Source organism: Bufo gargarizans, chromosome 2, assembly GCF_014858855.1.
Source record: "Bufo gargarizans isolate SCDJY-AF-19 chromosome 2, ASM1485885v1, whole genome shotgun sequence".
NCBI classification, from domain to species: Eukaryota; Metazoa; Chordata; class Amphibia; order Anura; family Bufonidae; genus Bufo; species Bufo gargarizans.
In genome coordinates this window covers 77,962,781-77,985,326 of record NC_058081.1, presented here as the reverse complement: position 1 = coordinate 77,985,326, position 22,546 = coordinate 77,962,781, and the positions used below count along the sequence as shown (strand labels likewise).

The following is a 22,546-nucleotide window of genomic DNA, read 5'->3' as shown; positions in this document are numbered from 1 at the left end:
TTCTGTTTTGTTTTTTTGCGGACCCATTGACTTTAATGGAGCAATGGAATGTGATCTGCGGCCAAATATAGGACATGTTCTATCTTTGCACAAAACTGAGATACGGAATACATACGGATTACAATCCGTTTTTTTGCGGACCCATTGAAATTAATGGTCCCGTATACGGACTGCAAAACGGAAAAAAAAAAAAAAACGGTAGTGTGAAAGAGGCCTAAGGCTAGGTTCACAGCAGCGTTAGAGGTTTGACCGCAGAAATTTTCTGAAAATTTTACCTGTGCTATTTAACACCTTGACCCAACCCAAATTCTGAATCTGTGGGGTCTGTCGGGCGCAGTGCTTTTCCTTCATCCACTGATGGAGAAAAGCGGAATTCCTAACGCAGATGTGAACATTGCCAGAAAGGGGTTTATATATGTAACGTTATAGGGGAACCACATAGGCAAGCGGATAGGGGTTGTCCTGATATAAAGGGAACCTGTCGCCTCTACTATGCTACCCTCACTGAGCGTTTCTAAATGTTCATTGTGTTACCCTAAACATATAACTTACACTTTTAATTTCATTTGCAGACGAATTCGATAAGTTTTATGCATTTTTGCACTTCCTGCCTTTTATGCTAATGAACATAGGAGCCATATCTTACTTGTGTGACCGGAGAAGTCATATTTTCAAGCTCTGACTCATCTCAGGTTAATTTGCATATGTATCAAATTGTGTCCTCGGCTCTATACCCAAAATCACGGCGACAGGTTCCCTTTAAGGGTATATTCACATGTGCAGGGGGTTTTTTATGCACTTTTCGACGCCAAAGGAAGGAGTGGATTAAATAAATGAAAAAGTAATAGCCGTTCTTAACATAATAAAAATTAATTAAAAAAAAAAACCTGCCCATGTGACTATAGGCACTGCTTATATGAAGTCTTTCGCTGGTGGAAACTGGCGCAGCCTCCCTCGCCAAAAAGCTGCTGCGCAGCATCCGCTTTCCATTGTTTTTAATAGGAGGCCGTGAACATCGTAAGAGTCCTTTCTTGGCACGCTGTCTGGACGGACGCCACTAGAAACTGTGGCAGGTGTCTCCTCACAGCTTAGGTCTTTTTAATGGGGCTTCACTGCGAGCAAATCCGCGGCAGAAATACACAGCGCGTTTTACCTTTGCACTTTATTAAAATCCTCTGGGCGTAAGTATTCAGGATCTTTTTTTTCCCCCCCCAGACTCTTCATAGACAATGATGTTTTCATTCATTCAGTGAAAGCAAACAAAGGGGGTCATTTATCAAACTGGTGTAAAGTGGAACTGGCTTAGTTGCCCATAGCAACCAATCAGATTCCTCCTTTCATTTTCCAAAAGAGGTGTCCAAAATGAAAGGAGGAATCTGATTGGTTGGTATGGGTAACTAAGCCAGTTCCACTTTCCACCAGAAATAAAGAGAAATCTAAATAGCAGACATTGGTCGAGCCCCGCCTCTGTAGCCCTCTGCGGTCCTCAGGCTGTGCCCTGGGCTTGCAGTGTGAATGGAGCTGTAATTTGATGCCTGGCTTGGAATGTATTGAATGCGGATGTGACTGTGGCACCGGTGCTGGCAGACACACCGCGCCGCAGGGCGCAGGGCTCTACATGCGGGTACACAGCGTGCCCTGCCCCCCGCATAATAATGGAGCCCTGTGTTCTCTGCACCAGTCTTTCCACTGGCAGAATCTTTCCATTGTTTTTATTCCTGAGCCCCTGGTACGGAAGGGGTTAAGCCCGACTTGGCTCCACTTCTTGTTTACAGCTGCCTGCCTGTAACCACGCCCCATTTTCACGACACTAGCTTTTTATTGGTTGGCGGGGAGTGCCGCGTTTAGGCTGAAATAGCGGCGGCGGCTTATGATTGGCCGCAGTACTTCTAGTATGCGCGGGGCGGCTTTTGCCTCCACCAAGATGGCCGCTGCTGCTTTGCGGCTTTTACTAGTGGCTGGATTTGGGGTGACACGAGCGGCGTCGCTGGTAGATGAGGCCGGTGGTCAGGCCCAGGTGTTGGGGTTGCGACTGGAAGATGGAACTGGAGTGTCTATGAGCGGCGGGGTCATTAGGGCTCGTCCTGGTTCTCTTTTCCGTCTCCGTCTGTACGGCTCTGGTTTACGGAATGACACCTGGCCATGGCTGTCTATTGGGGCCCCTGAGGGCCAAGGCTGTACCCCTGCGGCACAGTCTCCCTTGAATCTCCTGGATGATTTCGTGGTGTGCAGTGAGCACTCGGGACTGGTCACTGTGAAGGTTCAGGATGGGGTCACAGGGGGGAAAGGCCTCGCCTATCCCCTGTGTATCCGCCAGGGGGCAGAATGGGTCATATATCCAGGGGGTGACACAGTTGTCACAGTGGCAGAGGATGAAGAAGAGGAGAGGCCCCCATGGGTGAGGGTAGAGCAGGCGCAGTGTGTCCCGTTTTCACCCAGCCCTAGGTCTCAGGTGGTGGGCCTCAAGTGTTCCCCAAAAGAATACCTGGAGGTGTGGGTCCTGGCTCTGCTCATCGTCCTGTGTGTACTGCTGTCCGGCCTTCTTCGAGGAATACAGCTCAGCACCCTAATTCTAGAACCCCCTGAACTTGGCATCCTCAAGGACTGGGGCTCCCCCTCGGAGAGATCGGGTGCCACCCGGCTGGATTATCTCAGGACTCGATGGGGAGGCTACACGCTCATCTCCCTTTTGGCCTTGTGCTGTATTACTAATGCAGCTGTCGCTGTCCTCCTTTACCACGCCATAGGCTCGGTTGCTGGCGCTATTTTTTCAGCAGCTGGACTGCTCTTATTTGCTGGAGAAGCCATGCCCGCTGCCGTTACTTCTGTCTGGGGTCCTTGGTTGGCATCCAAGTGTCTCTGGCTCACCCACTTCTTTCTGCTTCTGCCCGTGCCTGTTTCGTTTCCCCTATCCTGGCTCCTCGAGAAGGTCTTTGGGCAGGACCCAAGCTGCTGTCGCCTGAGATTGCGAATTTTAGAACTGGCCAGATGTGGGGATCCCTACATTGAGCTGGTACGGGATGAATTCAGCAAGGTAGCGTTAAGGAACCGGACAGTGGAAGACATATTGACACCCGTGAGCGACTGCTTCATGCTACCAAGCGATGCCCTACTGGACTTTAACACCATGTCCAGTATCATGGAGAGCGGCTACACCCGTATCCCGGTCTACGAGAATGAGCGCTCCAACATTGTGGACATCCTGTACTTGAAAGACCTGGCCTTTGTAGACCCCGACGATTGCACCCCTCTGAGCACCATTACACGGTTCTACAGCCACCCCGTCCACTTTGTCTTTAGTGACACCAAGCTGGACGCTGTGCTGGAGGAGTTCAAGAAGGGTGAGGGGATACGGCTATGTCGGAGCTGGGTCTGTATATGAGTGTCTGCTATTCCAGATAGATGGGAAGGAGGTCCCCTACATCAACCATGGGGGTACCTTCTTGCAGTGATGGTAGCAAGAGATACAAAAACTATCCCATTATACAAGCATCATCTCCTAACCAGGGATCAGCAACCTCCAGCTGTTCTGAAACTACAACTCCCAGAATCCTCCTTTCACTTCTATGGGGGTGACCACAAATTGAGTTAAATGTGCATGCTGGGAGTTGTAGTTTCACAGTAGAGGAAGGTTGCTGATCCCTGCAAGCTACGTGATGTCCATGGCAGGTACCACTTGGTGTCGACTTCCTCTTGCTGTGATGTGCTGTTCTGAAACCATGGCTGGCCTGTTCTCATTCACATGCTGTTTTATGTGTCTTCCCAGGCAAGTCCCACATGGCCATAGTACAGAAGGTGAACAACGAAGGAGAAGGAGACCCGTTCTATGAAGTGATGGGGCTGGTCACTCTGGAAGATGTTATCGAAGAGATTATCAAGTCCGAGATCCTGGATGAATCAGAAGACTCCAGTAAGGAGACGGGGAGGAGGTTTTCTTTTCGGAGGAGGGGAGGGGAGGGGGGGATATGCATTATGAAAGTGGCCATGCACAGAAAGGGCAGAAGCTTTGGGATCTTGCAGTAAGTACATGAAGCCCACTAAATTTCCACCCATGTGGCACCAGTATTGGTATAATTTATATACTGTATAGCAGAATAATTTGAGCATGGTATGGCACTAATATAGCTACAGTGGGGCTGATTTACTAATCCTGTCTAATGTGTAATTAAAAAAATGAGAATCGTACATCATACAGCACATGACGATCTCTTTCTAAAAAAAAGCTAGAACCAGCCCTGTACCTCACATGGATCCAGAGATCTCCCCATTCATTGCTCTGCTAGATTTAAGTCAAGCTGAAAACTTAAGGGGCGTGTCTCAGCTCTGCCTATCGCAGCTCAGGAGGCGTGTCTCAGCTCTGCCTATCGCAGCTCAGGAGGCGTGTCTCAGCTCTGCCTATCGCAGCTCAGGAGGCGTGTCTCAGCTCTGCCTATCGCAGCTCAGGAGGCAGTTAAATGGATGAAACTGAGCATGTGCGGGCTTCTCAGTGAGCCGGACAAATAAAAAAACAACAGCAGGTGGCGCTATACAGATACATTTTCTTGAATAACTCAGTGGCTATACAAAATTTTTAATTACATGCAATTACAAAAGTCTTCAGATCCAGGTGCTGGTTTGAAAACTGTAGAAATATTTTGTGGGACAACCCCCTTTAACCTCTTCAGGTGGGGCGGTGATCGGAGCCCGGTGCCTGCTCAAATCATTGAGCATGCACCTCGGCTAAATGCGCTTCTAAGCCTTGTAACATCCCCAAAAATTAAAAGTTTCAAGTAAAAATAAACGAAAATGTAATTTTCCCCAAATAAAGTTAAAAAATTGGTAAAAAATAGGGGGGAAAAAACAATACATATTAGGTATCACCGCGTCCGTATCGACCGGCTCTATAAAAAGATCACATGACCTAACCCCTCAGATGAACACTGTAAAAAATAAAAACTGTGCTAAATAAACAATTTTTTGTCACCTTACATCACAAAAAGTGTAATAGCAAGCGATCAAAAAGTCATATGCACCCCAAAATAGTGCCAATCAAACCGTCATCTCATCCCGCAAAAAATGAGACCCTACCTAAGATAATCGCCTAAAAACTAAAACAAAGGCTCTCAGAATATGGAGACACTAAAACATGATTTTTTTTCAAAAATGATATTATTGTGTAAAACTTACATAAATAAAAAAAAAGTATATATATTAGGTATCGCCGCATCCGTAATAACTTGCTCTAAAAAAATATCACATGACCTAACCCCTCAGGTGAATACCATAAAAAATAAAAACATAGCAAGTGATCAAAAAGTCACACGCACCCCACCGCGTCCGTAACGACATGATCTATAAAACAGTCATGTTACTTTCCCCGCACTGTGAACGCTATAAAAATAATAACTGAGGAAATTGAAATTTTGCCCACCTTACTTCCCAAAAAAGGTAATAAAAGTGATCAAAAAAGTCGCATGTACGCCAAAATAGTACCAATCAAACCGTCATCTCTTCCCGCAAAAATCATACCCTACCCAAGATAATCGCCCAAAAACTGAAAAAAACTATGGCTCTTAGACTATGGAAACACTAAAACATGATTTATTTATTTTTTGTTTAGAAAATGAAATCATTGTGTAAAACTTACATATATAAAAAAATTGTATACATATTAGGTATCGCTGCGTCCGTGACAACCCGCTCTATAAAAATAACACATGATCTAACCTGTCAGATGAATGTTATAAAAAACAAAAAAAAACGGTGACAAAAAAGCTATTTCTTGTTACCTTGCCTCACAAAAAGTGTAATATAGAGCAACCAAAAATCATATGTACCCTTAACTAGTACCAACAAAACTTCCACCCATCCCGTAGTTTCTAAAATGGGGTCACTTTTTTGGAGTTTCTACTCTAGGGGTGCATCAGGGGGGCTTCAAATGGGACATGGTGTCCAAAAAAACAGTCTAGCAAAATCTGCCTTTCAAAAACCATATGGCATTCCTTTCCTTCTGTGCCCTGCCGTGTGGCCGTACAGCAGTTTACGACATTTTTGGGTGGTTTCTATTATGTAAGCCTCACAAAGTGACTTCAGACCTGAACTGGTCCCTAAAAAGTGGGTCCTTAACCAGCTCAGCCCCCCTAGCTTAAACCCCCTTAATGACCAGACCACTTTTTACAATTCTGCACTACACTACTTTCACGGTTTATTGCTCGGTCATACAAATGAATTTTACCTCCTTTTCTTCTCACTAATAGAGATTTCATTTGGTGGTATTTCATTGCTGCTGACATATTAACTTTTTTTTATATTAATCAAAAATGACCAAAATTTTTGCAAAAAAATGACATTTTTCACTTTGTGTTGTAAAATTTTTCTAATAAAACTACATTTCTATATAAATTTTTCTCTAAATTTATTGTTCTACATGTCTTTGATATAAAAAAAAAATGCAATAAGTGTATTTTTATTGGTTTGGGTAAAAGTTATAGCGTTTACAAACTATGGTGCAAAAAAATTAATTTACGCACTTTGACTTTCTGAGCACCTGTCATGTTTCCTGAGGTTCTACAATGCCCAGACAGTAGAAACACCCCACAAATGACCCCATTTCGGAAAGTAGACACCCTAAGGTATTCGCTGATGGGCATAATGAGTTCATGGAAGTTTTTATTTTTTTGTCACAAGTTAGCGGAAAATGATTATTTTTATTTTGTTTCTTACAAAGTCTCATATTCCACTAACTTGGGACAAAAAATAAAATTTTACATGAACTCGCCATACCCCTCACGGAATACCTTGGGTGTCTTCTTTCCAAAATGGGGTCACTTGTGGGGTATTTATACTGCCCTTGCATTTCAGGGGCCCTAATGTGTGAGAAGTAGTTTGGAATCCAAATGCGTAAAAATGCCCTGTAAAATCCTAAGAGTATTTATTGGAATTTGGGCCCCTTTGCGCACCTAGGCTGCAAAAAAGTGTCACTCATGTGGTATCGCTGTACTCAGGAGAAGTAGGGCAATGTGTTTTGGGGTGTATTACTGGAATATCCCTTGAAGCTGGACATTAACATAAGATAAGAGGCCCAACCTGCTGATTAAGAGGGCATTGGCCAGCGATCTATGTGTATGAGGGACCTCCTGACTCCACCAGTGACACATTATCTTAGCCTGCCCAATTCTTTGTCCCCTAATGTGCCGCTCGCTTCTCCCCACTGTACTGAGTAGAGCCTGCATGTTTATGGTGGAGTAATCATATGAGATGTCAGCTCTGACTTTGTTCCTATAAAAACTGAACAACATGATGTCCATTGTGGTCGTTGATGATAAAGTATGGCTAATAAGTAACATAGGCAGCAGTCTGATATCTGTCTTCTTTCCTCCTCTTTGTAGAGCATAATGTAAAGAAGAAGCAACCCAAAGTGCGTCCTATCCCAATGTCTCGTGGTGGGGAAGACCTGTCCTTTTTCAAGACCTCTGACACAGAACAGAAACTCAAGCTGTCACCCCAACTCTTACTGGCGACCCAGCGCTTCTTATCACAAGGTATTTCCGTTCCAGAGTCCTTGTCTGGTGCGTCACTGCTGGATTTCTACAGTCTGTCTCCTCTCGTTCCAGTTTCCCGGGGGATGTCACTCCCATCAGAATACAATGCTAAATGTCTTACCTATTATTGAAATGTCTTTACATTACAGTCATACGTGAAGAAATCACCTAGACGAGTCCCCTTTTGAGAAGACATTTTAGGCTACTTTCACACTTGCGTTCAGAGCGGATCCGTCTGGGGTCTGCACAGACGGATCCGCTCATATAATGCAGACGATTGGATCCGTTCAGAACGGATCCGTCTGCATTATAGTTTAGAAAAAATTCTAAGTGTGAAAGTTGCTCAGACGTCCAGACTTTACATTAAAAGTCAATGGGGTTGCAAGCAGCATTCAGGTGTCCGCCTGCTGAGCGGAGGTCAAACGCTGCCAGACTGATGCATTCTGAGCGGATCCGCATCCACTCAGAATGCATTAGGGCTGGACGGATGCGTTCGGGGCCGCTTGTGAGAGCCTTCAAATGGAACTCTCAAGCGGAGTCCCGAACGCAAAGGTTCAGCTGTTTTCTTGCCTAGATCTAGTTGTGGGAAAGCTTGCTGACAATCTATATGGCCACCATTACAGCCTCAAGGCTCTTTCCAAGACTCCTGTATGGCAAACTCTTAGGCCCCTTTCACACGAGCTAGAATTCCACGTGGGTGCAATGCGTGATGCGAACGCATCGCGCCCGCACATAATCCGGACCCATTCTTTTAAATGGGTCTGTGTACATGAGCGAGTAGTTTTCTCGCATCACTTTAGCGTTGCGTGAAAATTGCAGCATGTTCTATATTCATCGATTTTTTCATGCAACGCTGGCCCTATTGAAGTTAATGGGGCTGTGTGAAAATCGCATCCGCAAGATGCGATTTTCACGGATGGTTGCTAAGAAATGTTGTTTGTATACATTCAGTTTTCTATCAAAATGCAGTAAATCGCATTGCACCCGTGCAATAAAAAGAACAACTGAACACGAAAACAAAACTGAATGGCTTTATTTGCAAAATTGCGCAGTTTTCACTGAACGCATCCGGACACGCTCGTCTGCAAGGGGCCTTAGTTATGCAGCTTGGGAAGAGGGATGCATCTTCTCTTAATATTGCAGTGTTATCCTTAGGATAAAATGGGTCTGACTGACGGTACAATTGGCGGTGGTACGATGTGCTATGAAAAATATTCCATTGCATGGCCTCTTCCATCCCTTCGAGGATAGGTAATTAATATGTACTTCTGCCAAACCCTTTCAATACAAGGCTTCTTTCACACGCTAGTGAATCGTGGAGTCTGTGGTCTGCACGTACCACTAACGTATGTATTAACACATAGATTTTTCACAGAAGCACTCCCTATTTTTGCCTATGATTATGGATCCCTCGCTCACATTATAGTCTATGGGTTTGTTCAAACCAGAGACACAACACGGATGCATCGGTGTTTTGGGCCATGGTTTTCACAAATCGTTGCTAGGAGATGCTCTGGAAATACATTTTCAGCCTAGCAGTGTATGTGGAATTATGATAACACACTGATCCTTCTCGAAGTAACCACAGACCATCTTTTCTCATGTCATCTCGTACACACACGTGTGAAGAGACCTACGTCTGTGAAACCTACTGCAAATCTGCAGCAAAATCCCTGCCAAATTCGCATGTAGATCAGGCAAACTTTTGTCGCAGATTACTTCCTGTGTGGATATTCTCAGCATTGCAAATTAACTGCGTTGTGATCAGCGAAAAGGAAAAAAAAATTGAACATCTGAGCTGAGTTGTTCTCTTTGATAGAAGTGGAGCTCTTCAGCACCTCCCGAGTGTCAGAAAAGGTCCTCCTGCACTTATTAAAGCTTCCAGGGGTCACTCAGGAGGTAAAGTTTGATGACAATGACCGCCTGGCCCCTGAGCACTACCTCTACCAGCGCAGCCAACCTGTGGACTACTTCATTCTCATTCTGCAGGTGAGTGTATTAGGGGAAACGTCTATGGCGGTCCGTTCCGTACTCCACTGATCTTACTTTGTATTTCATTTTCAGGGCCGAGTACAAGTGGAAATTGGAAAGGAAGGTCTGAGGTTTGAGAACGGGGCATTTACTTACTTTGGGGTGGCTGCACTGAGCCCCTGTCTACTAGGTGAGGGCATCGTCTATGTGGTATAGCAGAACTGAAGGACCACTAGAACTATAGATAGAGGATGTACCAGTGTTTTAATTTCTTTATTTAGGTCACCAATCTCCTACCAGTGGTCAAGACCAAAATGAGTCTCCAGATTCCGGCTTCTACTGTCCAGACTATTCTGTGAGAGCCTTATCTGACCTTCAGATAATCAAGGTTAGGCACAAACCTCTTCTGAATCCCTCCATCTCTTCCAAAACGCCTTCCCTGTTTTGGCCAAGGCCTACTGAGGGGGCAGAGCTTCGCGTCTACCTATTGCACGCCGAGGAGTTTAGGAAGGTTTCTGCAAGCTGCCTCCCTACAAGAGATTACATATGTCTAGAAACCTTGCATTTGTTTTTCCACATTTCAGGTTTTTGCAGAACATGATCAAGATGGAAAAGAGGTCATGATTTTATTATTGTTGTTTTTTTTTTTTACCATTCTGTTCCTTTAGGGCACTTTCACATCTGTGTTTTTACTGGATCCGTCAGCAAAAAGCGGATCAGGTTGCATTATCTCTAAAATAGCCAAGACGGATCCATCTCTAAAACCATTGTAAGTCAATGGGGGACGGATCCGTTTTCTTTTGTGTCAGACAAAACGGATCCGTCGCTATTGACTTACATTGTGAGTCATGACGGATCCGTCTTGCTCCGCATCCCAGGACGCACTCAGAAGCGCTGCTTGCAGAGTTGTCCGCGATGGGAACGCAATGAAACGGAACAGAATGCATTCTGGTGCATTCCATTCCCTTCAGTTCTGTCCCCATTGACAATGAATGGGGACAAAACTGAAGCGGTTTCCCCGCTATTGAGATCCCATGACGGATCTCAATAGCGGAAAGGGAAAGCGCAGCCTAAGCTGTAAAAGTTGTCAGGTTTTAGATTCATGCTGCTCTAAAAAGATGTGGTAAAGGTATGAATTTTCTGGATTTCTAAATGTATTGGCCATGCTTGTACCCAGGTCTCCCGGCTGCAGTATTTGAACGCTCTCCGGACCTCACACTCGCACACCAGCGCTCAGTCTCCAGACAGCATAGAACTGAAGATATTTCCAAGCAGCCAAACTCAGCTACTGAATGACAAGAATGTCACCTCAGGTACAGGTAAGGCAGATTACAAAACGAGTTAATGGATCTGTGTTCAAAAATTGATACAGTGCCAAATTATCTGCATCCATCTAGCTGTGAAATTCTGTCTAGTCTGCAGTTTTTTTTGGTGGGGTGAAGTGTTCAGCTAAGGAGGGAGGTATATAAAATCAGACTATCGCAACGCGAGCCACAGTATAGGCCGACAGTAAAGCAGTAGTCTATATGAAAGCTAAAGGACAAATCCAGCTCATCATCCTTGGGCTCATCGCAGCGATGTCAGAAGGCCCCACGGAGCAGCTGTAAACCAAGCCAAATGACATGTCAGGCGGTTCGCCTGTGCAATTTGCAGGTAAAATTCATTACCTGCTAAATCCTGCACCCATTAGGGTCTGTTCATCGATGATTGCACAATTTCGCAGGTAAATTGCAGTTTTACCCACAAAACAGGCTGAACTGGATGGACGGATGCAGACCAATTCAACATGCTGTCTGGTGCAGTGTTCAGCTGCAACACAGGTGCTTCATTGGGCCTTAAAGGGGTTTTCCAGGAGTTTGATACCGATGACTAGGCTTGTGCAAATCATAGATCCGAAGTCGATTCGTTCATAAACTTTGAAATGCTTCTGTACAGCATTAAAATGTATTGGCTCTGTGGAGGAAATGTTTCTCTCGCCCAAAGTTGCGCGAGATTTCAGTAAATAACTTCGGTATTCCTATCTGCTTATGGGAATCCAAAGTCGTATTCGGTACTGGCTGGTACCTCGGTACCAAAGCCCACTTTGGAATCCTGTTTTCTAATGTTTTTAAGTAAGCAGATAGGAATACCGTAGTTATTTACTAAAGTCTCACACAACTTTGGTTAAGATGAAGTTTTCCCTCATGGAGCCAATTTTAATGGTGTACGGAAACAGCATTTCAAACAACGTTTTTGAATGATCTAGGATCCGAAGCTTGATTCACTCAGGCCTAATGATGACCTACCTCTGAACACCAGGAACCCCCGCCGATCAGCTGTTTGAGAAGGCACTTTGTGAGCACCGCAGTCTTCTCACAGCTTTTCCTAGGCCAGTGACAACACTTTCATCGGTCACGTGGCCTTGGAGCAGCTCGGCCCCCTCTTAAGTGAACGTGGCTGAGCTGCCATACCAAGCAGAGCTTGTTGAGCGCGGAGGGGGCCGCGGTGCTCACAGGGACACCAGTGCCTTCTCAAACAGCAGATCGGCAGGGGTCCCTGGTGTCGGACCCCCACGATCAGATACTGGTGACCTATCCAGAGGATTGGTCATCTGTATTAAAATCTTGGAAAACCCTTTTAATCATAAATGTCTCAAAAATCCCCCGTTTGACATCTTCCCACCCTGGACTGTAATAGAACATAGTGAGTTCTTGCCCCCAAACCACTGTACTGTTACAGCACCTTCTCTCGCTGGTGTCGGCAGCAATATACAGCTGCCATAAGGCCAGGATTAGAGAGAGTTCTGCAGCCAATACCTAACGCAGCACCTAAGGAATGGTCTCTCTGACGGCCCATCACGCTGGGTTCAGACCTGAGCGTACTGAACGTACACTCTGTATGCGCGATTGTAAAGGGCGTTTACAATCGCGCATACAGAGACAAGCGAACGCCCATTGTCGCGCGTTCCCGCTGAAGTCTATGTACGGGAACGCGCGACAAGAAGCCCCAAAGAAGCTCCTGTACTTCTTGGGGCGTCGGGCGTTTTCACAGCGCGGTCGTACACGCTGTAAAATGCTCAGGTGAGAACCATTCCCATAGGGAATCATTGGTTCTTGCCCGTTGAGCGTTTTACAGCGCGTAGGAACGCCCTGTAAAACGCTCAGGTCTGAACCCAGCCTCAGCGTCTAGCCCTGCACTGCGACTGAGGCACGGCTTAATAGATTGCATGTTATGATGATAAAAAGAAAAATCGCTGCCTCCTGAAGGCCCAAAAAAGCTTGCACCCTAAAGGGGTTAGGTAATGAAAGTCATTATGAGAATTAGTGACTTGGAGGTCCCTTCAGACGACCTTTTCACTGCAACCTGGTGAGAGGTTTTTTAACTGACTTTTCCTTTAGCTGCAGATTTCATTTTTTGCAAAGCAAAGAGGCAAATCTGGAGCTCCAGCATGGGAAGCATGTGGTCTTTCCCCTGATTTGTCTGGAAATATTCTGCAAGGCCTTTACCAGCCCGTCAGTGTGTAATCTGTGGGCGCGCTGACTGACGTACACTTTTCCGTTGTTGATCTCTGTAACCCTGTCTGTTCCAGCACTTCTTTTCAACACTGCAGTTATGGGCACAATTGAGAGTGTCAGCTAATAGCAGAGGTAACTCCGTGTATAACTTATACCCTGTGTGCTTGTGCTGCTAATGATCACTACACCCATCATCCTCTGCTTGCTGCACATTGAATAGGTTAAAGGGAATCTATCATGGCATCATTTTCCTTTTCATTCCTACTTCTACATTAGTTTACCCAATTAGTGGATATGCATGACCAGTCTAACAGTTCTGTAACTGGAGTTACTGGTTTCTGTAGCCTACGGCTTGTTGGCTTATTCCACACTGGCAGCCTTTATTAAAGGGTCTCTCTGCCTGTAACTCGTCTGTTCATGTTATGTGTCGGTGAAAGCAGAAATTAAGGGTGATGCTATCGCAGCCAGGATAGCAGAGTAGCGGTCATCCCATGGAAATTAATTGGATCGCTGCGCGAGTCGCAAAAAAAACCCCAGCAGTGTTGGATTTTTTGAGACTTGCGCTGCGATCCCATTCATTACTATGGGATCACCACTACTCTGCTATCCCGGCCGCGACATATCGTGCGACCTTTTTCGCTATGCAAATTATATCACGGTCTGCTCCCCTAATAAGACAAATGAAAAGCTGAACTTACCTTCTATGGGCGCCTTCAAACATGGCAGATTTTGTTGGAGAAAACGTCTGTGACTGAAAATCGGTTCCATTCATCATCATCATGGGGTTGTTTTGGCAGGAAGCACATGGATTTCTGCAGTTCCCATTCAGATTAATGCAACCGATTTTTAGTCTCAATAATATTCCGAAGACACCCTAAAGGTCCCTCTGTTCCAGTGCTGCAAGTGATGACTCACGTCACCACTGTCAAGGTAGGAGACCATTTATGAATAATGTGATCACAATGGGGATCAGACCCCAAGCAGGCAAGTTCAGCTTTTTTCTTTGATTTTTATAACCCTGATAATTAAAAAAATAAATGTCTGACAACCCCTTCAAATGATTTCTTGCCCTGGTTGGACAATTAAGTAATAAATTGAGAAATTTCCGCCTTTCAACACATTGAGCAGAATTTCTTCAGAAAACATGTAGTAATGAAGTAGACACAATCTGCATGATCACTAAATGGAACCCCCCCCCCCACCATGATAGATTCCCTTTAAACTTTGCCGTTTGCTGTGTTTTATCCCACACCGATGAGCACGAGTGTAATGTGATTTCTTCTGTCGCGCCTTTCATTTACTTCTGCTCAAAGCATCCATGAAATTTAGAGAATAAATATTACTATGTAAGGGCTCGTGCACAAGAACGTATCTTTTTTATTTTATTTTTTTGTTACATTTTTTTGAGGGGACCCATTCACTTCAATGGGAACGGAAATGACTCTGTGTGCATTCCGTGTCCGCGTGGCCATTCCGCAAAAAAATAAAATAGAATATGTCCTATTATTGTCCGCATTATGGACAAGAATACAACAGTTCTATTATTGGCCGGCCCTTCTATTCTGCAAAATGCGGAACGCACACGGCCAGCAACTGTTTTGTGGATCCGCAATTTGCCGACCCCAAAACATCTAACAGTCGTGTGCATGAGACCGAGGCGCTACAGAAGGCAAGCTGTCACAGATCCATGCTCGGTGTTAAATGGGTAGAGCTAGCTTTTTGATACAATGCTCACTACATACGCTAATGCTTATGGTCGCTTGGAATTAGAGAACACTGCTGCAGGCTTTATGTAGCAAAGGGCCTGTGCAAAATGAAAAGTGAAGCGCCATCTAGTGTCCCAGTTAGGGATTTAAAATCTAACAAAAACATTTTTGGGAGAGCCTGTTCCCATTCAGCATCTTACACCAGGAGGGCCAGAGCAGATAGCCAGTTGGATTTTGTGTGTGGGGGGGGGGGGGGGGGGGGGGACCCGTTGAAATAAAGGAGTCCACATCCTATCCGCAAAAAAAAAAAAAAACTGAACGGAAACAAACAGCTTTCGTGTGCATGTAGCCTTTTACATCCCCCATGTAATGACAATTCTGGACCATCTATTCTCATCACTCCATGTTGTGTAATTCCTTCATTATTCACGTTGGAATTTGAGTCACCAGCAGTTTGCACTAAAGGTCCAGCTGGGTGTTACCAGTTGGGGTGTGTCCTTGCACAGACTGACACTATCCAATCAGTGCTGCCACTGTCAGACTGTGCAGGGACTAGGGTTGTCACGATACCAAAATATTGATTCGATTTTGATACCATGAAAAAGCATTGCGATACTTGATACCACGCAGAAAAAAAAAAAAGCCAAAAAAGCTGCGTGCATTCCGCATTTTATGGAACATTTGGCCCATAACAGAACAGTCCTATCCTATTTTTGGGAGGGACAAGGTGCCAAAAATGTTTTGATATTTATTTATCCCCCCCCCCCCCCACTTTTAATATTTTTGTGTTTTTGGTAAATTAAAATTTTATTTAATAACTATTAGGGCTCCATTCACACATCCGCAAAACACGGACAGCGGCAATGTGCATTCTGCATTTTGTGGACCGCACATTGCCGGCACTAATAGAATATGCCTGTTCTTGTCCGCAATTGCGGACAAGAATAGGACATGTTCTATTTTGCGGAACGGAAGTGCGGATCTGCAAGAAATGAATGCGGACGTGTGAATGGAGCCTAAGGGGGCTAGAACCCTTATCCTATTCACCCTAATAGAGCTCTATTAGGGTGAATAGGATTTTACACTCCGCCTGCTGCCCTGGGCTTTGTGCACACTGCAGCAGGGATCCGACCATGGCAGCCAGGGCTTCAGTAGCGTCCTGAATGCCATGGCTCAGATCGGAAGCTGCCAAAGTGATACATGATGGGGTTAATGTGAGGCACACGTCCAACCGTTCCTAGTGATAAAACTCCCATGTGCCTCATAATAACCCTATCAAGTATTCATATCCTTGTATAATGGGCAACATGGGGTTAATGCATGAGCTACATGAACAGTCACTTGCTATTGGCACAGTCTTATGAATTATGACTTCAAATCCATGCGCCTCATATTAAAGGGTTTCTGTCACCAGAATTAACCCTATTAAACCACCTGACGTTAGCGATGTGCTAATGTCAGCTAAACCTAACTAGTCTATTCCTACTTTTATCTAAGCCCCTGTTACTGCAGAAATATAACTTTTTTATAATATGCTAATTACCTCTAGGAGCAGGGGGGAGGGGGCGTTGTTCCTGCTCCTAGAGGCTCCGTTCTCCCACCTCTGGCCACGCCCTGCTACACTAGATTGACAGGGCCAGGCAGCGTTGGTCTCCTACCTCCGGCCCTGTCTGCAGTGTAAATCTCGCGTCGTTCCGTATTCGGCGCAGTGAGTGAAGGGCGCTCGCTGGCTGCCTCACTGTGCCTGCGCCGAATACCGAGCGCACAGGGCCGGCAGTTGGAGGTGAACGCTGCCTGGCCCTGTCAATCTAGTGTAGGAGGGCGTGGCCAGAGGTGTGAGAACGGAGCCTCTAGGAGCAGGAACAACGCCCCTCCCCCCGCTCCTAGAGGCTAATTAGCATATTATAAAAGTTATATTTCTGGAGTAACGGGGGCATCGATAAAAGTAGGTTTAGCTGAGATTAGCACATGCTAATGTCAGCTAGCTTAATAGGGTTAATTCTGGTGACAGAAACACTTTAATAAGTGGCCTGTATTCTGTAACTCACATTAACCCCACGTTTCCCATTATGTGAGAGAGTACTTTGGGGGTCACTTACTATTGGGCTACATTCACACGACTGTATGTTTTGCGGACCGCACATGGCCGTTACTCTTATACGAAATTCCTATTCTTGTCCGCAATTGCGGACAAGAATAGGACATGCTCAATGTTTTTTGCGGGGCCGCGGAACGGAACAACTGATGCAGACCGTACACGGTGTGCTGTCCGCATCTTTTGCGGCCCCAGTGAAATGAATAGGTCCGCACAATTGCGGAACGGATGCAGACTCATTCATATGGTCGTGTGAATGAGCCCTTAACGTGAGGCACATGGGGTCCAGTCCAAAAGCATGTGCCCAGCCTGACATTAAAAATAAGTGACCCCCATCATGTTTAAAACATGGCAGTGGCAAGATTGGGGTTATGAGTCACATTAACCCCAATCTTACTGGCTGCCTGTTACATATGTTTTTTTTTTGCCTGCCTGCCTTTATTTTGAGGCAGGCTAGTCACTGTGTGGGGGTGGGGGACCTGCTATGCTGGCTGTGCAGTGTACTAATGCACACTGAGGCCTCATGCACACAACCGTGCCATTGTTTGCCTTCCACAATTTGCAGAACGGAACAGGTCGCCCATTGTAGAAATGCCTATTCTTGTCCACAAAACGGACAAGAATAGGACATGTTCTATTTTATTTGCGGGGCAACGGATGCAGACAGCACACAGAGTGCTGTCCGCATCTGTTGCGGCCCCATTGAAGTGAATTGGTCTGCACCCGAGCCGCAGTTTTTACGGCTCTGATGCAGACCCAAACATGAGGCCTGACGCTGAGGAGCACAGGACACTCGGGAGGAGGCTGCTGCCTCCACTGTTCGCCGAGCTCACTAGCTAAGATGGCGCAGCAGTTTATTCCCTCTCCCTCCTGCTTTAATTAGCCGCACATTCATTTGCAGGCGGTTTCAGTGGCGTCCGTGTCATAGGAGGGAGGGACTCCCTCCTGCTCCACTGTCTGGCTGTAGAGAACATAGTGCACGCCGATCTCGGCACGTGCCATGTTCTCTTATAAGAGGAGATACTAGGCTGCGCAGCCTAGTATCGCAATAACGCAAATCCCGGTACCGAATTGGTACAGGCACTAAAGTATCGATTGGCTATCGAAATTTCGATAGACCCTAGCAGGGACACACCCATAACTGGTAAAAAAACATTTGGACTCTATTGCAGGCTGCTGACTGTTCATTCATAACTTCTAGTAGGAAAAATAGAGGAATGGCACAACACAGAGTTACAGTAAACGAATGCAATTAGTTACTAAAACAGCCGTGTCGGGGGCTCTTTAAAGCTATGGTGTACTAGAAGTGATCTGAATGCTAAGGCTAGTTCACACCTGCAGGAATTCACCGCATCCAGGAGGAATGCCCACCGGCCCCATTTATTATAATGGGGTCCGCCGGCTATCCGTCTGCATTCCGGACTGCTACACGCTGCGGTTTGTGTCTGGCCGATTCCCGGCATTCACACTGCAGGTATAAAACTAGCCTAATTCACTCCCAGGGTTCTGATCTCTGAAGAAATATATGCTTTTAGCCCAAAAGGTATAATAAGTGCTGTCATAGCTCTGAAAAGATGGTGAAGAGAAGCTGCGGTGCCCACCTCTCCTGGCTGCTGCTTCTCTGTGCTCCGGGTCTTCAGAGTATCCCTTTTGCTCTTTGCCTCATTCATCATTTCTATGGCACGTATATTTGCACTAAAGAAGAAAACATAAGAACATTACACAATCTTATTCCTCATGAATAGGCCACATTTATTGTAAACCGGCTGCTCCGGTCTATCGAGGTAATTTAGTTTCCTCAGGTCACACTGCATCTTCTGTTACTTTTCACATGGCTCGAGGCTGCTCCTTCTTATGCAGAAAATAGTGTAACCTACCTGACAAACAGATCTTTATCCACGGTCAATCATGCTGCTGAAAACGACAGTAATAATATAGCAAAAACATTTTTTCTAGTCACAGATACATTGGGCATATATTATATTTTTTTTAAATGGATGTTCTTTCTACAGCCTTCTGCCGAAGTGAACATGAGATGATCTGTAAATTACAGTTTAAAGGGGGCGAGTAACTGCTTCTTCCCATTGAAGTAAATGGGAGGGTGGAGCTGTAATTACTCTGTGTTTTGAGGGTATGCTCACAGGTTGTTGTTTTTTTTATTAAAGGTTTTCGACACCAAAATACTCAGTAAAAAAAAAACAAAAAAAAAAAAACGGCTGGACTGCAGATAGGGAAAGTTCAACACCCAGGCTCTTCGGCTACATGCACATGACCGTTGTGTGTTTTGCGGTCTGCAAATTGCGGATCCGCAAAACATGGATGGCGTCCGTGTGTGTTACGCAATTTGCGGAACAGTACAGACAGCCATTGATATAACTGCCTATTCTTGTCCGTTTTGCGGACCAGAATAGGACAGGTTATTTTTTTTTACGGAGCAACGGATGCGGACAGCTGTCCGCATCTTTTGCGGCCCCATTGAAGTGAATAGGTCTGCGTTGAAGACGACTGATGCGGACCAAAATAACAGTAGTGTGCATGAGGCCTTCTTCTGAGAAGCCATGCTGTTTGTGGTTTAGCCAGTTCTTCCATGGAAGAGATGTTGTCTGTCTGGAGCATATATACTGTTCAGCCTTGACAGTGCCTTACCACACCTGTAAGCTGCCCATACCATCAGAGATGCAAGCTTTTGAATGGATACCAAGCTGGGTGGTTCCTCTCCTCTTGAGTCTGTAGAACACAGCATCCATGGTTTCCCCAAAAAAAAATCTAAGCTTTTGATTCATCAGACCACAGAAAAGCATACCATTTTGCCTTAGTCCCCTCCAGGGGTGTTTTGAGATTTTTATATTGATGATCTGGCCTCAGTATAGGTCATGGGGGTCTGACACCTGTGAGCACAGCAGCCTTCTCTCAGCCCAATTGACAACACGTTCATATGGCATAGGAACAGCTCAGCCCCATTTAAGTGAATGGCGCTGAGCGTGATTCTGAGCACAGCCGTTCTGAACGGATCCGATCATATTAATGCAGACGGAGGCTCCGTTCAGTACGGATCCGTCTGCATTAATAACTTAGAAAAATTTCTAAGTGCGTAAGATGCCTGAGCGGATCCGTTCAGACTTTCAATGTAAAGTCAATGGGGGACGGATCCGCTTGAAGATTGAGCCATATGGTGTCATCTTCAAGCGGATCCGTTCCCATTGACTTACATTGTAAGTCTGAACGGATCCGCGCGGACAGCTGAACGCTGCAAGCAGCGTTCAGCTGTCCGCCGAGGCGAGCGGAGGCTGAACGCCGCCAGACTGATGCAGTCTGAGCGGATCCGCTCCATTCAGACTGCATCAGGGCTGGACGGAGGCGTTCGGGTCCGCTCCTTCAAACGGAGCTCACGAACGGACCTATGAACGCTAGTGTGAAAGTAGCCTAAGCTGTGAGAAGGCCGCGCTACTCCTCATAGGAGCACCAGTGCCTTCTCCAACAGCTGATCGGCCAAAACCCACGTGGGTTTCTCCAGCTTTCTGAATGTTTCGATGATATTATGTATAGATGGTGGGATATTCAAAGCCTTCACAATTTTACATTCAGGAACATTTTTCTGAAACTTCCATGATTTTTATTAGTACCACTTACTCTTCCAGTCATTTGTCGCCCCTGTCCCAACTTCTTATAAGCGTTGCTGCCATCTAAATGAGTTAATATTTTTCATGAAATGGTAAAATGTCTCACTTTCAACATTTGATAAGTGTTTTATGATCTTCTCTGAATAATAATAAAAAAAAAGGAGTCTGAGATTTGCAGATCTTTTGGGGTGCAATAATACCCTAAATGTTACCATCCACCCCTGACAGGTTCAAAAACCGCATAAAAAAAAAGGCACATGTGAAACACCGGCATAAGGGCTCATGCACGCAAAAGTATTTTGCCCGCATCTGATCCGCAAAAGCTGCAGACAGCACACTATGTGCTGTCCACATCCATACGTCCATTCCGTCACATCCTGTTCTTGTCCATTTTATGGACAAGGATAGGACTATTCTATAGAGGCCAAGACATTCTGCTAAATGCACACAGCCATTATCCGTATTTAGCAGGACCGCAAAACAGGCTATGGTCGTGTGCATGATTGCTAAGGCCCCTTTCACACGGGCAAGTTTTCCACGCGGGTGCAATGCGTGAGTTGAACGCATTGCACCCGCACTGAATCCTGACCCATTCATTTCTATGGGGCCGTGCACATGAGTGGTGATTTTCACGCATCACTTATAGAGCATGCTGTGATTTTCACACAACGCGTTTATCAGGCAACGCAGGCCCTATAGAAGTGAATGGGGCTGCGTGAAAATCGCAAGCAAGTGCGGATGCGGTGTGATTTTCACACACAGTTGCTAGGAGGCGATCGGGATGGGGACCCGATCATTATTATTTTCCCTTATAAACATGGTTATAAGGGAAAATAATAGCATTCTGAATACAGAATGCATAGTACAATAGCGCTGGAGGGGTTAAAAAAATTATAATTTAACTCCCCTTAATCCACTTGCTCGCGCAGCCGGCATCTCCTTCTGTCTTCTTTTTTGCTGTGTGCAGGAAAAGGACCTGTGGTGACATCACTCCGGTCATCACATGGTCCATCACCATGGTAAAAGATCATGTGATGACCGGAGTGACGTCACCACAGGTCCTGTTCCTGCACACAGCAAAAAAAGAAGACAGAAGAGAAGCCGGGCTGCGCGAGCAAGTGGATTAAGGGGAGTTAAATATAAAAAAAATTAACCCCTCCAGCGCTATTGTACTATGCAGTCTGTATTCAGAATGCTATTATTTTCCCTTATAACCATGTTATAAGGGAAAATACAATCTACCCAGTACCCAACCCAACCCCGAACTTCTGTGAAGAAGTTTGGGTACCAAACATGCCGATTTTTTTTCTCACGCGCATTTTCCCGCAACGCACCTGCCTCTTATCCGGGCAAAAAACATGACACCTGTGTGAAAGAGGCCCAAGATGAAGGTTAGTTTTTGAGTGCACGTTGTTGGGAAAGGTCCAGGCTTAGTGTGTTTGTATCCAGAACGCTAATTAACTGCTTGCAAATTATCTTCTGCACTGTGATATGAATGTGTCAGGAACCAGCCAGACGTGGAGATACCTAACTGTATTTTTCACTTTACAGAAACAAAGAAAGATGCTGGAAGGCCGAGTGCTGAAATGGAGAGGAGAGCAGAGGGCTCATCACCCTAAACCACCCTTACCTCACCAGTGAAGCCTGGGATCAACCTTACCTAGAGACTCCTTAGTGGAGTGGATAGTGTCTTACCTGTGCCACGTTATTCTTCTACAATGAACAGTACTTTGTGAAGACAGCATTAATGTAGTAGATTTCCCTGGCAGGTCACAGGGACATCGCCTTCTCCGTCCCTGGAGTAGTTGTACATAGTGTTATAACACTTCTCCTGTGGAGGGTGAGCCTGAAGACTGTGAAGGTGTAGGGTATAATAATAAGCTAGAGCATTTATAGACAAGATATGTTATAGGTTTATTTTGTATTAAGCTAATCCGGGGCTGGGGTATGGAAATTGGAAGCATTTATGACAATGAAAACAATTTATCCTTAAGATCTGTAATGTGTGGTGACTAGAACAGGATTTCTTCTCCCCCCTCTGACCACATCCGCACCAGTACAAGTATGGTATATATCTCGTCTGCGCAAACATCCACGTCGTTTCACTGCGTCATCTGATAAAGCTGGAGAATGGTTTGTG

The 22,546-nt window shown here is 45.5% G+C and overlaps 1 protein-coding gene across 3 annotated transcripts; it reads left to right on the top strand.

The window, feature by feature from the left end:
• Nucleotides 1-1,879: 1,879 nt before the first annotated feature.
• Nucleotides 1,880-22,399, top strand: CNNM3 (cyclin and CBS domain divalent metal cation transport mediator 3). 3 transcript variants are annotated; one of them, XM_044279231.1, is made up of 8 exons: nt 1,880-3,341; nt 3,767-3,910; nt 7,368-7,520; nt 9,340-9,509; nt 9,585-9,681; nt 9,773-9,879; nt 10,669-10,810; nt 21,958-22,399. In XM_044279231.1, exons 1-8 carry the CDS (start codon nt 1,895-1,897, stop codon nt 22,023-22,025), a joined length of 2,328 nt encoding a protein of 775 aa, XP_044135166.1. In that variant the 5' UTR covers nt 1,880-1,894; the 3' UTR covers nt 22,026-22,399. The 3 variants fall into 3 exon arrangements, with proteins under 3 accessions (XP_044135166.1, XP_044135168.1, XP_044135167.1); XM_044279233.1 differs by lacking the exon at nt 21,958-22,399 and adding an exon at nt 13,060-13,117 and having other exon boundaries at nt 10,669-10,804; XM_044279232.1 differs by lacking the exon at nt 21,958-22,399 and adding an exon at nt 13,060-13,117.
• Nucleotides 22,400-22,546: the final 147 nt, after the last annotated feature.